Raw genomic sequence first — 24859 nt, 5'->3', positions numbered from 1 at the left:
GGTTGACCAGGGGAGAATTGCTAAAAGAATATATCAAATTCAATTTAACCATAATCATTTATACTAAACGCACATAGTTTTTGTTTTTAAAAGCATACGTTTGGTCATTTGATTTTTCAACATGGAGACCTGAAGACTATGACAATAGTTAAATTTTCTATTAAGTTTACTGTTTTTGATAAAGTCATAAGGATCTATTTTTGTTCCAATCACAAGGAGCACCTAATAAACAATTTTTTCGGTTGTCAATTCTTGATCCTGAGCATCATAATAGTGGTGTTTATTTACTTCCGGAAATTCAATTTATTAAGCAAGTCTGTGCATATTTTTTGGGGAATAAAAACGGTATTTCATATGCCTAACACAACAGATTAACAACTATTCAGCAAATTCAAGACAACTGTATATTCCTCTGATATAGGATAAAGATAAAAAAAACAAAAAATTCACCAATGTTAGAGCACAGAACAGGAACGAACAGGAGCCAGATTCCACTGTTTCCGAAGACCAACGACGCAACGTAAGAGAGACGAGGGATACCAGGTGAGTTAGAGATCCAGAACCATCATCCAGAGTTCAGGGTTTCCACCCTTGAGAGATATAGAAGGGGCACTTCGAAGGAGACAGAGGAGAAGCAACGACGGCGCAAATCCTACCGTTTCGCTATTCTTCTGCTCTTTCTCATCGAATCGCTGCGAAAGATTCCGATTCGCCTCTTTGGGGATGGCATGTGCCCACCTCCCGCAAGAGTGTGCACAACTTCAAGATGAACCCTAACTTCTCTAACAGGCTTGAAGGTCGCTCATTCAAATCTAAAATTTAGGAGATTTTTTAATTTTTCCTTTTGATTCCTGTTTCAATTCCCTCCTGTTTCAACTATGGGAATGTTTGAAATTCGAAAAAAGGACCCTCACAAACTACATTTGCTAATTCATTACATTTCCTACTTACCCGTGTTTACTCACTTTTACCGTGGCTCATTAACCAAACTAATTATTTTCATAGTCAAACTCATATGGGAGTTAGTCACATTCAATCCATGTGTTAAGCTCCAATTGACTACATATTCTTTAGCCACCTTGTCCACTCAAATGAATTGACCACCATAGAAGTCACCTAATTTAAGATATGCAAAAATAAATATAATTTTCCATCATATATTTATTAAATTGGTGTAGTATTTTAGTTTTATGAATGATTTTGCATTTAAATTATAAGAACCGACCCTTCATGTATTGCCACAAGTCATTATTCTAATTTCTTTACACAATAATTTTGACTCATAAGCAAATGATAAAGCCGGAAAAACTAAAATTCGGCATAATTAATGTCTAAATACAATAAGTATATTCAAGAGCTAAAATTTCCTAATTAATTACTATAAATTGCAACTAATAACACCACAAAAACAAAAGCAAACCATGCATTTTAAGTTATTATATATACAATGACAATATATGTTGAAGATTTGTATTTCAAATTGCGAAATAAAATTGTAAGATTGGAGAGATAAATAAATAAACTCGAACAAAAAAAACATAAAATTCTTTCAACATGAGATTTCACAGCCTTATTATCCTCTTTCTGTTTGCTCACCTGTCCGCCGTTACGGTTGCCGCCGCAGCCGCCTGGCCGGAGTCAGAATTGCTTGCAACTATTTCTCACGAGAGGGATGTCAAAAGTCCCAAGGTGATTAAGATTGCGAAATTTGCGATCAATGAACAGAACAAGAGATCAAAAGCAAAACTGAAATTGGTGAGAATTCTTAGATGCACGGAGAACGTTTACACAATTGACAACTCTTTCTCCCTGGAGCTGTTGGCCAAACATGGAACCAGGACTACTAAGAAATACTTGGCTCACTTGTTTGAGACCAAGGATTATTGGTTTCGTCCATCGACGAATCAATTTGAGCTAGAAAGCTTTGAACTTGCCCAATAGAAAATAAATTATAAATATGTGTGAATGTTGCATATAAACGAATAACGTTTTATTCCTCCATATTTATTATATTAGTGCCATGTATCCTTCTTCGTTTCATGCATTTTAAACCATCGTATTTGCTCTTTTTTTTTTTTTCTTTCAAGATCATCTATGCACAAAACCTTAGGGCAGTTAAAATGCGCTAAATCTATCGAACCATTCTGTTTATCTATTTAAATGAGCGGACTTTACTTCTAAAATTAAAACAGTTTAAATTTCGGGCTAAATGGGTTGAGCCCGATTAACCCGAAAAAATGACGGGTTAAATGGGTCAATTTGCGGGCTAAACGGGTGGCCCATTAATTTTTTTACATTTTTTAAAAAAAATAGCACTTTTAGCCAATATTTTTCCTACTTGACTCGAAAATCCGACCAATCAACTAAAAAATATTATTTTTTAATGATTTTCGACCTAAAAGTGGTATTTTTTGTCAAAATATTTTTTAAAAAATAAAATAAAATGATAAACGGGCTGACCTGTTTAACCCATTGGACTGACCATAAACGGTCCAAGTTAAAAAATTCTAACCCGTGAATAAAGCAGGCTTAAACGGGCCAGCCTATTTAACCCACAGGTTTAACGGGCCGAACCTAAATAGACCGGACTAGCCTGTTTAACAATCCTACAAAACTTTCTCATCAAAGAAGAATAATATAATCACTGTTCATAAATAATATAAACTTTAATCAAATTCATACTTATAATTAAAATAAATAGGATTAAAATTTATAAATAATATAATTAAATTAGATTCATATTAATAAATAAAATATAAATAAAAATATAAAAGATTTTGTGATTAGCTAGCATTCTTTTTGCTTGAAATTTGATTGGTTATTATACAATAATAATGAAAATATTTAATTAATTTTTATGCAACATTTTAGGCCATTACTCTGATACTCTATAGAAATTAGAAAGCAAATGACTTTTCCTTATATATTAAATAAATCTCCTTATATATTTTATTAAATTATAGATAATTAACTTATGACATAATTTTTTATTTTTATGGGATTATAAAATTTGAAAAAATCAGTGTGGTATTAGAGTATTTTTAATGTTTTAAAAAATTAATTTTGTCCAAATTTTAAAATAATTGGTTAAAAATATAGCAAAATCTATAGATTATGCAATAATAATTTATTCTCTAATTTTGTAAAGGATAATTGAGCAATTGTTAAAATTTTATTATTGATATTCTTGTAAAGCTTTTACGAGCTGAACCACTAGAAGCTCTAAAGTACAAAGTCCCCCCACCTGAACAGGTTCATCTATCTATCCCTCAGCAATATGTGGTTAATTAGGAGTTATTATCAATTTCTTAGAACATTTCTTTGTTTTCATTAGGTTATAAACACCTTTACTTCTTCTCTCAAAAGAAATTAGGAAACGTAGATTATGATGTTTTAGTGGTTATTTTGGACAAGAAAAAATATTAATAATAATTATGTAGGATTACAAGTATTCATAACACGCAGCGAAAGTAATAAAGTAATTTTATTGATTTATTTTTGTGTTTAGAACTTTATTGAAATAAGATGACTTAGATGCTAATACTTGAGTATCTTAGTGAATAAAGTTTTCTCCTTCGATAGTACGAAGGTACTATGTATATCCACACCGAGACTAATCCTTGTTGTCAACTCTTTGACCAATGGATTTAACTGTGAAGTTTCTTACAACTCCTTGCACCAGCAATTCTTCACTAAGAATTTGGAATATTTGTGTATGTAGAGGTAAAAGAAAAAACTTGTGTTTTCTTTCTTTTATCATATACACATATATAGTATATATATGAGATTGGTGACTGATTTGTTAATCAAATTACAACTTAATTTGAAACAAAATCAGTTAGGATCTTATCCATATTTAAAACTCATCATAGAATAAATAATTAATTATTTAATATTCTCAATTATAATATTATTATATTTATGGTGTTAGCAAAGAATATAATAATACTCCATTTGAATTAATATAATTATTTATTTGATCTAATCAAAATAATAATTAAATGATTATTTACCAAGGATTAGAACACTCGTTAGTGTGTGACCCCATAGGTTCAATACTAAGCGGGTAGTATATTAGTCATACTAAATTTACTAATCAAGGTTGGCCTCTAGCAACGCTCCTTGACGACCCGATAGTATGAAGTAATAATATTTTTTTACTAAGAACCCAAGATGAACAAAAATACAACTCCTTCCATCTTTTCAGCTCTTGGCTAACTTTTAGAGTTCGGTTTGATTGTCAAACTCTAACTTGTTACCGTTATTATAATGAATTATGAATGATTTAAGAAACTCATTTCTTAATTTATTCAAACCCCTTAGCCAAGGCATTGTTTATTTCATTCATTATAATCGTAGAGCTCAAACTCATTACCATAGTTGATGGATTCCATTTTGACTAATCATTAATTCTACAAGTATTTAAATCATACCCAATGTCCATTCAACTAACACCGTAGGGTGTTAGGTGTCCGGAATCAAAGTATAACAAATACATTGTTAATTACTATGATAGTCGCAGGTCAAAGGAAAATTCTAATATTATGTTCATCATAAGAATATCCTATTGACAAATATACGGTAATTATAACCATTAGGAATTCTTAGAGTGAGTCAGTTCAATGGTTATATCTCTATATATACCATTTATATATATAATTTAACAAATGAGATCTATTAATTTTCATCCAATGAAGACTATTATATATATATATATATATATATATATATCACTAATGTCCCATTTTTAGTGATTCTACGATTAAGAACAATTTAAATTAAAAGTACTCAAAAAACGTATATCTCATTATTACGATCCCTATCGTAATTATTCGTTTCTAATTTTAATTAAGGACACTATCATAAATTATAAAAGTTTATTCTATAAAAAGGAATAATAATAATAATAATTCATGATAGTATTTTGTTGGACATACACACTTATCTCCAACAATCTCCCACTTGCACTAGAGCCAATGACAGATTGGATCTAGGGCATACATGTATTTCCAACAAAATCTCCCACTTGCACTAGAGCCAATCAGTCATATATTTCAATCCTAATTCCCACATGTGCTTATCAAACTCTTTTGATCCAAGCGCCTTAGTGAATGGATCTGCTGCATTATCCTTCCCAGCAACCTTTTGAATTTCAACGTCTCTACGTTCAACGATCTCTCTTATCAAATGATACATTCTCAAGATATGCTTAGATTTTTGATGTGATCTTGGCTCTTTTGCTTGTGCAATGGCTCCATTATTGTCGCACAGTAACGGAAGTGGTTCTTTAATTGAAGGTACCACACCAAGCTCATTTATGAACTTCTTCATCCACACAGCTTCTTTAGCAGCCTCACTTGCTGCTATATACTCAGCTTCAGTCGTTGAATCAGCTACAGTAGCTTGTTTGGAACTTTTCTAACTCACTGCACCATCGTTTAAGGTGAAAACATAACTTGAAGTAGATTTGCTATCATCTTTATCTGAGGCAAAACTTGCATCAGTGAACCCTTTTGGTATAAGTTCAGAATCTCCATAGATGAGGAATTGGTCTTTGGTTCTTCTTAAATATTTAAGAATGGATTTAACCACCTTCCAATGTTTTCTCACCAGGATTTGCCTGATATCGACTGGCTACTCCTAGCGCATATGCGACATCAGGACGTGTACATGTCATGGTATACATGATAGCTCCCACTGCACTAGCATATGGTATTCTACTCATGCGTACTCTCTCTTCAGAAGTTTTAGGACAATCCTTTCTGCTGAGAGTAATTCCAGTGCCTATTGGTAAATAACCTTTTTTGGAATTTTCCATGTTATACCTTTTCAATATGGTATCAATGTACATAGACTGTGAGAGTCCAAGCAACCTTTTAGATCTATCTTTATAGATTTTTATTCCTAGAATATAGGCTGCTTCTCCCAAATCTTTCATGGAAAATTGTTGAGATAGCCAAATTTTGGTATTTTGCAATGCTGGTACATCATTTCCTATTAGTAATATGTCATCAACATAGAGTACTAAGAAAATGATTGTACTCCCACTAAACTTTTTGTATATGCAAGGATCCTCTTCACACCGGATAAAATCGAACTTTTCGATTGTCTTATTAAAATAAATGTTCCAACTTCTAGAAGCTTGCTTTAGCCCATAAATGGCGCATTGCAGCTTACAAACTTTACTATGATCAGACGGAAGTGTGAAACCTTCAGGTTGTGTCATGTACACTTCCTCTTTGAGTTCTCCATTAAGAAGCACTGTTTTCACATCCATTTTCCATATTTCATAATCATAGTATGCTACTATAGCAAGTAGAATCCGAATAGATTTGAGCATTGCCACAGGAGAAAATGTTTCTTCATAATCTATTCCCTCCTTTTGACGGTATCTCTTGGCAACTAGACGGGCTTTATAGGTCTCTACCTTACCATCTGTTCCAATCTTTTTCTTGTAAACACATTTGCAACCAATAGGTTTTATGTCTTTTGAGGGTTCAACCAAAGTCCAAACATTGTTGATCCTCATAGACTCTATTTCGGATTCCATGGCACTCTGCCATTTTAGGCTTTCGGAACTTTGCATTGCCTCTTCATAAGTCTTAGGATCATTATCATCATAATCGATCCCATTTTCCACATCATCTTGCACCATTAGATTTAGCCTTAGTGGTGGACGATGTTCTCTTGTGGACCGTCGAAGAGGTAGTTCTTGTACCAAATTTGGAGGTTGCTGAACTGGTTCCAAAGATAGTTCAAGAATTGGTTCATTAATCTCTCTTTGAACTACTATCGGTTTGTTATCCTCAACTCTTGAAGATGATAAATTTGGTTTTAGTTTAAGTACATCCAAAATTGGTTGCTCAACTTGATATTTCATATTCTTGAGCTTGTACTATTTCATTGGTTTCTTGAACTTCATCAAGTTATATTTCTTCACCTTGTCTTCAGAAAGAAATTCCTTTTCTAAAAAGGTCCCACCTCTTGCCACAAACACTTTGTGGTCAGAAGGGTGATAGAAATAATAACCTATTGTTTCTTTAAGGTAACCAATGAATCTACATTTATCGGACCTAGCATCAAGTTTATTACTTTGCAATTTCTTAACATATGCTGGACATCCCAAACTCTAATGTGTTTGAGATTTGGTTTTCGTCCTTTCTATATCTCATATGGTGTTGAAGAAACTGCTTTAGTGGGTACTTTATTTAGCAAATATGATGTTGTTTCTAAAGCATAGCCCCATAAATTCAATGGAAGATCAGTAAAATCCATCATGGATCGAACCATATCTAATAAAGTTTGATTCCTCCTCTCTGAAATACCATTGTATTGTGGGGTACCAGGAGGTGTCCATTGAGAAAGAATTCCATTTTTCTTTAAGTATTCAAGAAAATGATCATTTAGATATTCTCCTCCTCTATCAGATCTAAGCACATTAATGCTTTTACCTGTTTGATTTTCAACTTCACTGCGAAAAATTTTGAACATTTCAAATGACTCAGATTTGTGTTTCATAAGATACACAAAGCCATATCTAGACATATCATCAGTGAAAGTGATAAAATAAGAATATCCTCCTTTGGCTTAAATTTTCATTGGTCCACAAACATCTGTATGTATTAGTCTCAATAATTCTGTAGCCCTTTCTCCATGTCCCATAAATGGAGTTTTGGTCATTTTTCCTTTGAGACAGGATTCACAAGTTACATATGATTCATAATCATATTTGTTAAGGTAACCTTCTTTATGTAACTTAGAAATCCTTTTTTCTCCTATATGACCAAGTCTACAATGCCAAAGATATAATTCATTTACTTGATTATTCCTCTCTCTTTTGAGAGTAGAAACATTATGACAGAATTGCCATTTAAATCGGAAAGAATATAATCGCCATATTGGAGATAGCCATTTACGTATAAGTCATCACCATAATAAGTAGAACAAATGCCATTTTTAATATTAAAATAAAAATCACGTTTGTCCAACATAGAAACAGAAATAACATTTGTAACAAAATTAGGAACATAATGACAATTCTCCAATACTAATGTCTTGCCCGTAGGTATTGCTAAAGAAATAGATCCTATAGCTACAGCAGCAACATTTGCTCTGTTCCCGACTTGAAGGTAAGTTTTTCCCTTCTTCAGCCATCTACTTACTCGTAGTCCCTACAACGAATTGCAAATATTATGAGCACTTCCGGTATCTAATACCCATATAGAAGAATTAATAGTAGCCAAAGAAATCATGAAAACTGTTTTCAAATATGTCTTACGTTCCTCTTTGGTTTTCAAAGAAGCAAGGTACTCCTTGCAGTTTCTTTTCCAATGACCTTTGCCTTTACAATAAAAGCATTCAGCATCATTTTTGTCAGCCTTTTCTTACTTGTCCTTGGATTTGGTCACACCACCCTTAGGTGCCATGGGTTCTCTTTTAAAATTATTCTTTCCATTTTCTTTTGCTTTCCACTTTCCTTTCTTCTTAGAAGAGCTGCCAACTACCGTAGCAACTCCTTTCTTTTTTTCAGATGGAATTTGATTCTCATAATCAATTAGCATGTTGAGCATTTCATGAAGATCACAGCTTACTTTAATCATATTAAAGCTAACAATGAATTGTGAAAAAGTTTCTGGAAGAGATTGCAAGATCAAATCTTGTGAAAGTTCTTTGCCCAATTTGCATCCCAACTTCTCAAGTTGTTCAATAAGATCAATCATCTTAAGAACATGGGGTCCAACAGGAGAGTCCACATCAAGTGTGGATCTAAATAAAATTTTGGACAATTGATATCGGGCTGTCTTACTTTGTGCACCATACATCTTCTTAAGATGTTCAACAATAGTTGGTGGATCCATATCCTAATGTTGCCTCTGAAGATCAGAACCCATGGATGCCAGAATGATGCATTTGACAGTAAGACAATTTGTTATTTTCAAGTATGCCACGCAGTGATAGAGCAGACATATTATTCATGAATCTAAAAAGAAAAACAAATATAAGTATGTATTCACACATACAAATAATATTTTCTACAATAATTATTATTATAGAAAATTAAAAAATCTTTATTCCTTAAAAAAATATCTAAAATCATGAATGAGTATCTTGGTTGTTAAGTCATTACTCATACAATTTTAAATAGATGATTAAATGTATCACATACAATTTTAATCCAAAATAATTACCTGATTCTCAAGTTATTATTTAATTGAATTATATTTTATACCCCTAGGTTATCTAGGTTCAAGTAAAAATTAATTCATTTCATGTATCAAATACATATATAAATTTTATCCTTGAGTACGAATCTCCTGGTTGTCAGGTAACTCCTCGTAAACAAAATATAAAATTTATTTATCCTTTTTTTTCTTTCAGTTTTATTTCATAAATAAATAAAAACAATAATAACAGTATGTTCCATAACATACATATAATTTTATCCCATATAAATTTATAATTTTGACAATAGCATCCCATGCCATTATTAGGAATCACATTCACTATAATAACAAAACTTAAATTAATCCTATTAATTCTGTAAATTTTTGCAATAAAATTTTAAACACAAAAGGGTCCTGGCTCTGATACCACTGTAGGATTACAAGTGTTCATAACACGCAGCGGAAGTAATAAAGTAATCCTATTGATCTATCTTTGTGCTTAAAATTTTATTGAAATAAGATGGGTTAGATGCCAATACCTGAGTACCCTAGTGAATAAAGCTTTCTCCTTCGATAGTACGAAGATACTATGTGTATCCACACTGAGACTAATCATTGTTGTCAACTCTTTGACCAATGGATTTAATTGAGAAATTTCTTGCAACTCCTTGCACCAGCAGTTCTTCACTAAGAATTTGAAATATTTGTGTATGTAGAGGTAAAAGAGAAAACTTATGTTTTCTTTTTTTTATCATATACACATATATAGTATGAGATTGGTGACTGATTTGTTAATCAAATTACAACTTAATTTGAAACAAAATCAGTTTGGATCTTATCCATATTTAAAACTCATCATAGAATAAATAATTAATTATTTAATATTCTCAATTATAATATTATTACAAGTTTAATCACCCGTGCCATGCACGTGATAAAATTGAAATTATAATTTTAAATTATTTTGTTAAAATTAATTTAAATTATAATAATTTGATTAATAAAAATATACATGTTATGTATTATTTGTTTTTTCTTAAGCTAGTGTTAAATATATTAACTCTAAAATAGTTATTAATTGGTTTTAGTAATCTACTTTCTTTAATAAATCAAACATATATACTCAATGTGACTATAAATAACTTAATAATATTTAGACCCACCAACAAAGTTTTATATGTTGTTTTACTGTCAAGTAAGAACATATCAAAATTAGATCAAAATAAATAAGAAATTATTAGAGAATTCTAATGCATAAAATTCTCTAATAAACAATAAATAATCTAAATCTACTAAAAAACAACTCAACACTTTTCTTTGATGCCTGCAAAATATATACGTGAAATAATATTATATCAATGTTAGTATACATTTTTACAATTATCGACTGTATTTACTATACATGACTCATTCTTAAAAGTTATTCTATACACGTGTCAGTCAGAAGATAAATTACTGGACTTTATTTTACTTTTCTAAATTATTATAATTATGCATTATATATTCATTAAATGCTAATTGTAATATTGTAATATAATTATAATAAATATATTTTTCTAAAATAAATTTAGAAGAGAGAATAGTACTTTCATTTTGGAGGAAAAATGAATTCATGAGAAATTGACACTTCACTTTTATTAGTTGATAATGTATCAAATATTGATTTTATATAATTATAATAAAAATATTTCTCTAAATTAGTATAATCATGCATTATTCGTTAAATGTTAATTGTAATATAATTATAATAAATATATTTTTCTAAAATAAATTTAGAAAAGAAAATAGTGATTTTATTTTAGAGAAAAAATAAATTTATGAGAAATTAACACCTCACTTTTATTAGTTGGAGAAAAAATTAAGTTTTAGTATATTTTGTCATTATTATACATTTTTCTCTAATCATATATCCACTGTTTTCTTTTTTTGTTTTAGCATTTTGAACTTGGGTTAAATTTCTATTATATGATAGAATTAATATGAGTATATTTTATTATTAAATAAACAAAGTTAATATAAAATAAAATTATACATAAAAAAAGCAAAGAAAATAAAATTAAAATAGCAAAAGTGATAAAAAGATTATTTTTATAATTTTGTTTTGTCATTTTTATGTATAGAAGATTAGAAAATATTAAATTTTTAACTAAATTAATTTATATTTGTTGTATTCAATTTAAATAAGTAATAAATTATCTTATTTTAATTTATTCCTTAAATTTATATATAATAAAAATTAAATCAAATAATTAATATACATAATTTTAAATTGTGTGATACTTAAATATCTATTCAAATCAATTAGTTGATATAATTAATTCATCATAATGAATTGACTTTAATGAGTTAAACAAAATAAAGCAGAAGCATGCTACGTTGATTCTATCATTAAAGGTAAAAATTCAATTTTTATATAATAGAATAGATAGAATAGATAATATAATAAACAGCGAGAAAGAGAAAGATAAAAATTTTAAATCCTAAGTTGTTTCATTTGGATATTGCAATGTGGGTATCACATTATTTTACTTATTCTACTCTATGGACCCTTTTGTAACTTTATTTCAGTATTAATGGAATTTCACTACCTTTAAGTACTAAATTAAAATTCAAAATGAAACTGAAAAAAAGTAAAGAGTATAAAATTATTGATTGAAAAATACTCTAAATAATAAAAAGTCAAATTAACTTTAATATTAAACTCATTAATACGATTTTAATTTTATATAATAGTTAGAAAATAGATTAGTAAAAGCAAATGGAAGAATGACTCTAATTAGTATTTGATAAAATATTCAATTAGAATAATTAAATAAATAAAATTATGATATTATTTAAAAAATACATTTTTATGGTAAAAAATTATATTTAAATAAAATATTTATAAAATATAAAATTTAGAGTAACATAGTTTCATGAGCATTAATCAATTATGAAATAACATCAAATTATAATATAATTTATTTATGAAAAAATAATCAATAATTAATATTAATAAATATAAAAATCATCCAAACACTTTGATTAAAAGTATGAGTGGTTAATTATTATTCATTATTAATAATATTTTGTTCATAACAAAAAATGAAAATATAATTATTCAGATTTAGATTTTAAAAAAATAAACGTATAAGTAACAAATGATATATTTTATCATGTATATTATAAATTAATGAATTAAATTAACTGATATAATGAATTATAATTAATTAATTGGTATAAATTATAATAAATTATATGATATTTAAAAAGAAAATAAAATGAATAAAAAAATATAAAAAAAATAGAAGAATAGAAGACTATAATAAAATAAATTGAATGAATTTTTTTTTCTTTTTACAAATTTTATATTACATCCGCTTCAATAATAATAAATAAAAATACATTAACTTAATATCTAAGAAAAATGATGAGATAAAATCATAACACAAATTCTAAAATAAAAGCTTAAATTAAACCATAATATCATTGTACAAAATAAATTAAAAATAATTTCACACTACAATATACCACACAAATAGATAAATGACTTAAATTTAATTACGAATTTTTTATTTATTTATGCAAACATGATAACACCATGGTCTATAAATGCTTAATGGATAACATACCATATATTGCTCTGAATGATGAGCACGGGAGTTGAAGAGTGTGTGCTGATTTGTATCCATGATGGTTACCTTCTTATGACCACACCTCATAGAAAGAAAAAGAATTGTTGTAAAAGCTACCCAATGAAAGAGTAATTGGTAAATGAATGATGTTTTCTTCTAACATATATGATTTTTTATAGTGGTAAAATAAAAATAAAATGAATGAAATTTTGTATTTTTATATTAGAAATAGAATTTGATATTTATCCTAATAAAATTAAATAACTAATTAGTTATATTTAAATAAATAAAATAAGTTAAACAAAAATATTTTTAAGAATTAATCAAATCAATTAGTCAATACAAATAATTAGTATAATTAATTTTATTTGATTTATTGAATTCAAAAAATAAATTAAAAAATAATTGATTGAATTAATTAGTTGATATAATTAATTTATTATAATTGATTGGATTTAATGAATTAGAAAAAATAAATAGGAAAACATAGGAGACAATATTTTTTTAACTAAATTAATATGTATTTATTGTATTTAATCATTATAAGTAATAAATTATCTATGTTAGTATGTACCTTATAAATTAATGAATTAAAATAATTGATATAATAAATTACAATTATTTGATTGATATAAATTATAATAAATCGTGTGATATTTAAATACATAATCAAATCAATTAGTTGATATAATTAATTTGCTATAATAAATTGTATTCAATGAGTTATAAAAAATAAATTAAGAAACACGCTAAGAAGTATGTCACGCCCATCATGAAGTGCAGAAATTCAATTTTTATATAATAAAAATATACATTCTTATATATGTTATAGAAATATGATTTGATTCCATGAACTTGCTTATTTTTTTTTTACTTGCCACCTATATTCAGCATGGAATTTTAATTTTTCTAAAATAAATTTAGAAGAGAGAATAGTACTTTCATTTTGGAGACAAAATAAATTCATAAAGAATTGACACCTCGCTTTCATTAGTTGATAATGCATTAAATATTAATTTTATATAATTATAATAAATATATTTTCCTAAATTAGTATAATCATACATTATTTATTAAATGTTAATTGTAATATAAATATAATAAAGATATTTTTGTAAAATAAATTTAGAAGAGAGAATAGTGCTTTCATTTTAGAAGAAAAATGAATTTATGAAAAATTGACACCTCACTTCAATTAGTTAGAGAAAAATACAATTTTAGTATATTAAGTAGAAGTATATTATTATTATTATTATTATTATTATTATTATTATTATTATTATTATTATTATTATTATTATTATCATAAAAAATATTTTCGATTGATAATTGATAAGTAGTTTAATAATATATTAAATATGAATTTTATATAATTATGCATTATTCATTAAATGCATTCATTTTGGAGGAAAAATGAATTCATGAGGAATTTACACCTCACTCATTAGTTGAAAAAAAATCCAATTTTAATATATTAAGCAGATTATATAAATAAAAATACTTGCTAAGTATATATAAAAGAGAAGATATATAATTATATATAATATAATTGCTATATATGTAACAGATATAAATTGTTATAATTATAGAGACTTACTATAATTATATTAAATTTAATTATGAATGTAAATAAATAAAAGTGATAATAATTAATATGATTTTTTTACATTTAATATTTACCGTAAATATAAAAAATATTGAGAAAAAAAGTAGATACTGACTTTATTTTATTTTATTTTACGTCATGAATTTCTTTACTAAAATTAATGGAGAAAAAAAATCTTTATGATTATATATCAATCTCAATCACAATAAATAAGATGAATCGGTTGAGCAACTAATAAATTTACCAAAAAATCCATCCTTTATTTTTATTAAATATTTATATTAATTCAATTAGATGAGTGTTTTAATAAAAGAAAAGATTATTATTATTATTATTATTATTATTATTATTATTATTATTATTATTGAATAATAACGATAATTATCGTTATTAATATTAAATTGGTTATATATATATATATATATATATATATATATATATATTGTTGCTTCTACAATCGTGCAATAATATTTTCTTTCATTTGTTAATTAATTAAACTTGGTTATTTATATTAAATATATTTAATGATTACTAAAAATTAATCATATAATTATCATTATTATTAATAACCAATTATTAATAATCAATTTATATTTCTCTAAAATATAATTTTCTATCTTATTATTATTATTATTATTATTATTATTATTATTATTATTATTATTATTATATAGGTCGCCATTAAAATAATAACTTGTCACTAATAAAATTTTAGGATAATAAATAAAAAATAGAATTATATTAGTATAATTAAAATTAATATAATTAAAATAGTTAAAAATATTTTTGATTGATAATTAGGTTAATAATGCATTAATTATTGATTTTATATAATTATAATAGAGATATTTTTCTAAATTAATATAATTATGAATTATTCATTAAATGCTAAGTATAATATTATTATATAATTATAATTAAGATAATTTTTTGAAATAAATTTAAAAGAGATTAGTATAATTATAATAAAGAGATTATTTTAAATTAGTATAATTATGTATCATTCATTACATACTAATTATAATATAATTATATCAATTAAAGATAATTTTTAAAAATAAATTTAAAAGAGAGAAATAGTGCAATCATTTTGGAAGAAAAATGAGTTCACGAGAAAGTGACACCTCACTTTCATTAGTTGGAGAAAAACACAATTTTAGTATATTAAATAGAAGTAGATTGGTATAAATTATGATAGATTACATAACATTTGAAAAGAAAATAAAATAAATAAGAAGAAAATAAAAATAAATAGAATAGATAGAAGACTACAATAAAATAAATTAAATGTGAGATTTTTTTGGTACATTTCATATCACATTCGTTTCAATAATAATAATAATAAATAAAAATACGTCAACTTGATATCTAAGAAAAAAATGATAAGATAAAATCATAATACAGTTCTAAAGTAAAAGCTTAAATTAGAACATAATATCATTACATAACACATATTAAAAGTAATTTCACACTACAATATATCACAAACAGGTAAATGACTTAAATTTAAATACAAAACAGTTTTTATTTATACATATATGATAACACCATGGTCTATAAATACTTCATAGATAACATATCTTATAGAGCTCCGAATGATAAGCACGAAAGTTGGAGAGTGTCGTAGTTTGTATCCACGATAGTTGTCTTCTTGCAACGATGCCTCATAGGAAGAAAAAGAATTGTTGTAAAAGCTATTAAATGAAAGAGTAATTGGTAAACGAATGATATTTTCTTCTAGCATACATGGTCTTTTATAGTGGTAAAATAAAAATGGAAGGAATCAAATTTTATATTTTTATATTAGGAATAGAATTTGATATTTATCCTAATAAAATTATTATTATTATCAATATAAATGGGTTAACAACTTGCTACTAATAAAATCATTGGATAATGAATAAGAATTAGAAGGATATGAATATAATTAAAATGAATATAATTAAAATATTTAAAAATATTTTTGATTGATAATTAGTTTAATGATGCATTAAATATTGATTTTATATAATTATAATAAAGATATTTTCTTAAATTAGTATAATTATGTATTATTCATTAAAATAATAAAAAATATTTCTAATTAATAATTGATAAGTAGTTTAATAATAAATTAAATATTAATTTTATATAATTAAAATAAAGATATTTTCCTAAATTAGTATAATTATGCATTATTCATTAAATGCATTCATTTTGGAGGAAAAATGGGTTCACGAGAAAGTGACACCTCACTTTCATTAGTCGAGAAAAAACCCAGTTTCAGTGAAGACAACTCAATGAGGTATTTCATGGATGTGATGCATTGTAAATGATTGTGGCAAAAGACAATCGAACTGGAACATTAGACGATAAGAATAACTTAGAGTAACAACAAATAAAAAATTATTAAAAGAATAATATAATAGAATGAGTATATGAAAAATATTATAAAAAATTATAAATTGTACCTTAAAATGATCGACTTCAATAAAAAACGAAGAATACATTCTTATTCTATGAAGTAGTAAAAAAGAAAAAACACTAAATATAAAATTATGAATTGACTCTCAAATTTAGATTCATGTACCACAGGAAAACACTATATATAGACTTTAGTAAAACAAAAATAAATATGTAAATTACCTATTATTAAGGTAATTTTTTAATAATGCATTAAATATTGATTTGATACAATTATAATGAATATATGTTCCTAAATTAGTATAATTATATATTAATTTCATCATATCACAGGTAACAAAGATTTTTTATTATTAGTATTACTATTACTGATATTATTATTATCATTAAAATGAATAAAAATATTTTTAATTGATAATTGATAAGTAGTTTAATAGTGCATTAAATTTTGATTTGATACAATTATAATGAAGATATGTTTCTAAATTAGTATAATTATATATTATTCATTAAATATTAATTACAATATAATTATATTAAAGATATTTTTATAAAATAATTTAGAAAAATTATTTGATATACGTGAATCGAGTAACAAAGATTTATTATTATTATTATTACTATTATTGATATTATTATTATCATTAAAATTATTAAAAGTATTTTTAATTGATAATTGATAAATAGTTTAATAGTGTATTAAATATTGATTTGATATAATTATAATGAAGATATGTTGCTCAATTAGTATAATTATATATTATTCATTTAGTATTAATTATAATATAATTACAATAAAATAATTTAGAATAGAAAAAAAAAATTTTATTCGTTTTGGAGGGAAAACGGAGGCATGAGAGATCGACACGTCACCTTTAGTAGCTGAGGGAAAACCCAGTTTTAGTATATTAAGTAGATATTCATGGTGCTAGCAAAGAATATAATAATACTCCATTTGAATTAATATAATTATTTATTTGATCTAATCAAAATAATAATTAAATGATTATTTACCAAGGATTAGAACACTCGTTAGTGTGTGACCCCATAGGTTCAATACTAAGCGGGTAGTATATTAGTCATACTAAATTTACTAATCAAGGTTGGCATCTAGCAACGCTCCTTGACGACCCGATAGTATGAAGTAATAATATTTTTTTACTAAGAACCCAAGATGAACAAAAATACAACTCCTTCTATCTTTTCAGCTCTTGGCTAACTTTTAAAGTACAGTTTGATTGTCAAACTCTAACTTGTTACCGTTATTATAATGAATTATGAATGACTTAAGAAACTCATTTCTTAATTTATTCAAACCCCTTAGCCAAGGCATTGTTTATTTCATTCATTATAATCGTAGAGCTCAAACTCATTACCATAGTTGATGGATTCCATTTTGACTAATCATTAATTCTACAAGTATTTAAATTATACCCAATGTCCATTCAACTAACACCGTAGGGTGTTAGGTGTCCGGAATCAAAGTATAACAAATACATTGTTAATTACTATGATAGTCGCAGGTCAAAGGAAAATTCTAATATTATGTTCATCATAAGAATATCCTATTGACAAATATACGGTAATTATAACCATTAGGAATCCTTAGAGTGAGTCAGTTCAATGGTTATATCTCTATATATACCATTTATATATATAATTTAACAAATGAGATCTATTAATCTTCATCCAATGAAGACTATATATATATATATATATATCCCGAATCACTAATGTCCCATTTTTATTTTTAGTGATTCTACGATTAAGAACAATTTAAGTTAAAAGTACTCAAAAAACGTAGATCTCATTATTACGATTCCTATCGTAATTATTCGTTTCTAATTTTTAATTAAAGACACTATCATAAATTATAAAAGTTTATTCTTATAAAAAGGAATAATAATAATAATAATTCATGATAGTATTTTATTGGACATACACACTTATCTCCAACAATCTCCCACTTGCACTAGAGTCAATAACAAATTAGATCCAGGGTATACATGTATTTCCAACAAATTAGGAAACGTATATTTTGTTATTAAGTTTTTAATTTAGGAAAAAATCTAAGTAAGATTTTCAAATTAGGAAACGTAGATTTTGTTATTAATTTTGTAGTTTAATATTTTTTCTTGTCCAAAACATTTTCTTCAGATGAATTAATTAAAAAATTAAAATCTTTTGAACAAGAAAAAATATTAATAACAAAAATATTATATTGAATAGAAAACAGTTATTATGAATTAATTAAATGTTTAAATTATCTTTTAATTAATAAAAGAAACAAAAATAATATGTATATAAATTATAGATTATAGTATAAAAGATTTATAGAAAGGTTTATAGTCAAATTACTTTTATAGAAAGGTTCTAAAAGACAAAAGTCTCTATCGATTAAGAAGGTCAGGGTATTCATACATTCAAAAAAAATCATATAATAAATTTTTTAGTTATTATTTTTATGTGAAATAATTTTTTTATTAATAATTAAATTTAACATTCATTATCTAAAATTTAAAAGAATTTAATGTATATACTTTTATATTTAATTAGGTGTTAAGTTTGTTGCACAAATAAAAATAATTTATTTTTTTACTTCTTATTTAAAAATAATATTTTTCTTTCCATGTATATAAAAATATAATTAACTCAAATTTTTTTTTGAAACAATTGAATTTTGATTCTAATTATTAATCATAATATTTGTATTTTCTCTAAATTATATGTAATAACTATTTAAAAGAAGAGAAGTGAAAATATAAATTAAAATGATAAGAGGTAAAAATTTAAAATAAATAAAAAAAACTCAAAAAATATACATATACACTACAAAAAAAAGAGCTATTTTAACACTTTTGTTTTTAACACCATAATTAAATGTCAAAATTAATATATATTTTTGATAAATAAATATCACAAATGTCAAATTCTTTATGTTTTCTTGATGAATAATTTGACCGTAGAAAATTACTTTTCAATTTTGACACTCATTTGTTTTCAATTTACTCTACTATTTCTCTTCTTCTCTGGACTCTGACAATTTTGACATCACACTGCTCTTAATTTGGGATCATACTACTCATTCTTTATCTTCAAAATCTCAATTTATTCTTCAGTTTCAAGATCTCATCTTATTCTTTGTTAAAATTTTTTGTTGAAAATATTTTATAGTTAATAAGTGTCAAATTAAATAGTATTTTTGACAGTTAATAAGTATCACAGAAAATATATTCTCAAATTTTTTTAACAAATTATTTTGACAGCCAATATTATCAAAATAAGATTAAAACTTTTTTCACAATTACTTATATGTTAAAAATACTATTTTGACAAAATTTTTATTAACATATTTTTATAGTTAAAATAGTGTCATCAAAATTTATTTTTTTAACAAATTTTAATTTTTTTTACACATATAACCCTAAAAAATAATTTATATTATTGTAGTGATAATAATATCTTTTTCATGTGAATAATATTACAAATTATTTTAATTATATTTAATTATAAATTTAATGTATTTTTATAAATTTATAAATTTATTTGAATTATATTATTTTATTTATTTTTTATAATAAAAAGGTAAAGAGAGATAGAGAATGAGGGAGAAAGGAGAGAGAAAGATAAAGAAGAATGATAGAGGGAGTTTGTTAATTTTGGAGAAAAAGATTTTATTTTAATTGTAATGAAAGAGTATTTAGTGACACATTTTGATTTGTCAAATTAGTAATATAAAATATAAATTATAAGTTATATATAGAGTGAAAAGTGCGATAGAGAAGGGGAGAAAGATAGATAAGAGGATGTAGCATGTAGGAATGGAGTTTATTAATTTTGGATAAAGATATTTTTTCTCAATTTTAATGAAAGAATATTATGATATATTTTTTTGTTAAATTAATAATATAATATAACTATATTTTAATTTTAATTTTAATTGTAATTAAAAAATCTAATATTATACATTTTGATTGTCAATAATTTTGTAATTAATTATTAATAATAATATATAAAAGAGATAGAATAGATGAATAAATAAGAGAAATAAGAAAAGAAGACAATTCTTTAATTTTAAAAAAAAAAATTTAATTTTAATTATAACAAGAGAGTAATATGCAACAAAATATTAATAATATACAATAAATGATAGATTCTTAACAATAAAATATCAATTTCGCTATATAATTAATAAAAGTTTAACTAATAATAAATCAATAAATATTTTTAAAGTGTATTATATATTTATTAATTGTTATTAATTATTGATTATTTAAATTTTATTTTTTAAAAATATAAAATTAATAATTATTAATTACAGTCATTTAAAATTAATTTATTATAAGTTGTTTACCTATATATAGTTTTTCATAAAATATTGGGGCCAAAATTTAATGAGATGCATGCAACAAAATTAACCAATTATAAACCTGAATAGTACTAATTAATGTTCCCACGCAAAGAAGAAGAAAAAAATATAGAGCAATTCTGTTGATGAAGTGATTATTATGACTCTTATTTACATAATTATGACTTTTATGGAAGTGTTAGGGCAAATATACGTTTGTGAACATTCAAAATTGTATCCCATAAACGGATTCAAGAGCCAACAACAAACTTGTTTTATATATACATGCATGGCAATTCACCGTAGCAGCAGCATCAAATTAAAGGAAGGTAGCATGAGAATTTATTGCCATATTATGATGTTCCTCTTCCTCTTAGCTCCTCTCTACTGTTACTCCCCCTTCACCGCCGTCACAGAATCGCCGCTTTTGCCGTATAAGGTTCCTACAGAATTGAACGTGAAGGAACCTTGGGTGATTGAGATGATGAATTTCGCGTTGAAAGAGTACAACAAGAAAGCTAAAGTGAAGCTGAAGCTAAAACAACCCCTTACTTGCCTAGCAGTATCTGCACCCCCGCGTCACAACCTCTACGCCCTTCAGTTTTTGGCCAACGATGGAGTCGAGACTCGCAAGTACGCGGCTCAATTAATTCAGGACATGTCATCATCCACTTTCTGGCTAGGGCGCTTTGCCGTTAAGTTTTCGTAGGGGATAAAAATTCTAATTGACCATGAAGATTAGGATTTTTGTGAATAGTTTAACTTTTTTGGAATAATTAACTTTAATATTTATTATTTTAAAATTTGAAAAAAATTTATATATATATATATATTTTTATATTTGATTAAAGATTAAGTTTGTTATTGTCTTTTTATGTATATAAAAATATAATTAGATATTAGTATAAAAAAATTTTATATTGATAATTATAAAATTAACTCAAACTCAATTCTTTTTTAAATAATTGAATTTTGATTTTAATTATTAATTACAACATTAATATTCTTTTCAAATTATGTATAATAAATATTTAAAAAAAATAAAAATATAGATTAAAAAGATAAAAAGTAAAAATTTAAAATTAAAAAGAATATAATAATATATTTTTTGTGAATAATATTATAAAATTATTTTTTAATTATGTTTAATTATAAATTTAGTGTATTCTTTATAGTTTTATGAATTTATTAGAATTATATTATTTTATTAATTTTATTTTTTTAGAGCAAAAAGGTAAAAAGAGATAGAGAATAAGAAAGAAAGAGATTGTGATACGAATTTGTATCAAGAATTAGAGAGAATTAGAGATAATAAGAGAGAATAGAAGAGAAATTCCTAGATATAGGGCCAAATAGAGAAAGTAGAGTTTCCAATTACACAATGTCTATTCCACATTATTACATTATACTCCTATTTATAGTATAGTTCTCTAATTGGACTAGTCCAATATAAATTGTATCATTACCCTACCCTTCAAAACAACCTTGTCCTCAAGGTTGCGAAAAAATATAAATCCTAACAAAAATTATAAAAGCTAATTACAAATAATAAAAAATTAGTATTTCGAAAAACAATATTTTTTATGCTACTGCTAAAAAAAATTTTAACCACCAGGATTCCATTGAAAAAATCTTTGTTCAATCCAAAACTAACAAAATATAATTCCTGTTGAAATCTGAAATTAGACTGAAATCCTTAGAATTGAGCTAAAAGTTATTGTACCATCCATCGCCTTCTGATTTTGGACTTCAGAAGTTAAAATTTGGGTTAGCTCACAATAGAAGCCCAACATATTGTTAGGCTTCAGCATCTCTTCCTCATCCTCATCCTCATCGAAGAAGAGAGATGCGTTGTTGTTTCTCTGCCTCAGAGGTGCACCCGCCGCCGCCCCTGCGTCCAACCCGCAGCCACCGGCCGTCACGAGCTTGCATGGAGGCACCGCCGCTGTCGTCCAGCTCCTGACCCTCCGCTGTTCGCTATTTGAGTTCTCCTTGTCTCTTCCCGAAGCCACCACTCGCCCCTGCAAGCCCTCTCCGCTTCGTTCTGCATCGCGATTCCAAGGGAAGACCGCCACCAGGAGTGGTGGTGGATTAGCCACGATTGGAGAGGCTCGACGAAACCCCCAAACTCTACGATCTCTGCCGTGGATGGTGGTTCTGATGGCGTGAGCACACACCCCTGTTACAGAAGCACCATGGGCTTCTCCCTTCCGCGCCGCAAAAGCGCCGATGTTGGCGCTGCTCCTCGCATCGTCATCAGTGGCGGTTGTCCGCGGGTTCGCGATCGGCGCCTCCCAAGGAAGAAACCACCAAGCGTCCCCCCTCCCGCATCTCGATCAGGCCACAAATCTTCTAGGTGCGTCATCGACGAATCAAACCAAGATCGATCCCCTACAATCCACACAATACCTCTACCACCAGGTTTGTTTGTGACTTCTGTATTGTTCTTGGTCATAAATCTTGTAATTGCACTAGAATCATTTATCACTGAAATTGCTAGATCTGCTGTGGTTGGAATCCCTGGAATTGAGTTTTCAAATGTGTGATCTGCTGGTTGACACTCTACTTGAACTGCAAGTTCTGTTGATTCTTCATGTACAAATTCAAAATTGAAATTGAATTCTTCTTATTCTGCATCGATTCTTTTTGAATTTTGGCATGAATTTTGTTGTTGTTGCTGAAATTGTATTACTGCTTCTTTGTAATAAAAAATTGACACTGGTGAGCGCTGAATTGTTGCTTGATTTGGAGTTTTTGTTGATTTTGTTTGTTGTTGCTGTGGTTGGACTAGGAAACAAAAATCTGATTCTTCTGCTTCTTCTTCCTCTTCTGTGTGAACTGGAGTCATGTTAAATTCTGAAAAATTGGTTGCTGCATTCTCCAATGCTGCCTTCTCATAATCTAATGCTGAATTCTGAAATTGCAGAGCCGTAAGTGTAGAATTGTTTGCTTCTGGAGCTGTTGAATCATTGTTGAGTGGTGAAAAAACTAAGGTTGATTTGGCTTGAATCTGGCATATTGGAGGTTGTTGGAGTCGTTGATGATTTTGGAAGGTTGCACAAATTTTGGTGTAGGTTGCCTGAATATATGCAAGTATCTTGGATCGTTTTTCATAATCTGAATTCAAGCGATCTAAGCTAGTTTGAATCTAATCCCAAATTGCATCATCATAGGAATTTGGCATGGTGTTCAATGAAAGCACCTTTTGATACGAATTTATTTGTATCAAGAACTAGAGAGAATTAGAGATAATCAGAGAGAATAGAAGAGAAATCTCTAGTCATAGGGCCAAAAAGAGAAAGTAGAGTTTCCAATTACAACATGCATATCCCACATTATTACATTATACTCCTATTTATAGTATAGTTCTCTAATTGGACTAGCCCAATACAAATTGTATCAGATTAAAAAAAGGAGAGAAAGAGTTTGTTATTTTTGGAGGGAAAGATTTTATTTTAATTGTAATGAAAGAATATCTTGTGACATATTTTGATTTGTCAAATTAGTAATATAAAATATAAATTATAAGTTATATAGTGAGAAGTGCGATAGAGTATAGAAATAGAGAAGGGGAAGGAGGTAAATAAGAAGATGTCGGAAAAGAAGAGTTTATTAATTTTTGAGAAAAATATTTTTACGCACTCAATTTTATTGAAAAAGTGTTATATGACATATTTTTGTTGTTAAATTAGTAATATAATATAGTTATATTTCAGTTTTAATT

General features: G+C 26.3%; 1 protein-coding gene across 1 annotated transcript; it reads left to right on the top strand.

Annotated features, from left to right (window-relative positions):
- Nucleotides 1-1554: 1554 nt before the first annotated feature.
- Nucleotides 1555-1941, top strand: LOC130974524 (uncharacterized). The gene has a single exon (XM_057899398.1). The coding sequence runs from the start codon at nt 1555-1557 to the stop codon at nt 1939-1941; it is 387 nt and encodes a 128-aa protein (XP_057755381.1).
- The last annotated feature ends 22918 nt before the right edge of the window (nt 1942-24859 follow it).

This window comes from Arachis stenosperma, chromosome 4 (genome assembly GCF_014773155.1).
Source record: "Arachis stenosperma cultivar V10309 chromosome 4, arast.V10309.gnm1.PFL2, whole genome shotgun sequence".
NCBI lineage: Eukaryota > Viridiplantae > Streptophyta > Magnoliopsida > Fabales > Fabaceae > Arachis > Arachis stenosperma.
Note: the sequence above shows the minus strand (reverse complement) of the source record. Positions and strands in the feature narration are given on the sequence as shown.

What these genes read in the sequence shown, in the direction of transcription:
- LOC130974524 (XM_057899398.1), top strand. Translation starts at nt 1,555, where the DNA reads ATGAGATTTCACAGCCTTATTATCCTCTTTCTGTTTGCTCACCTGTCC.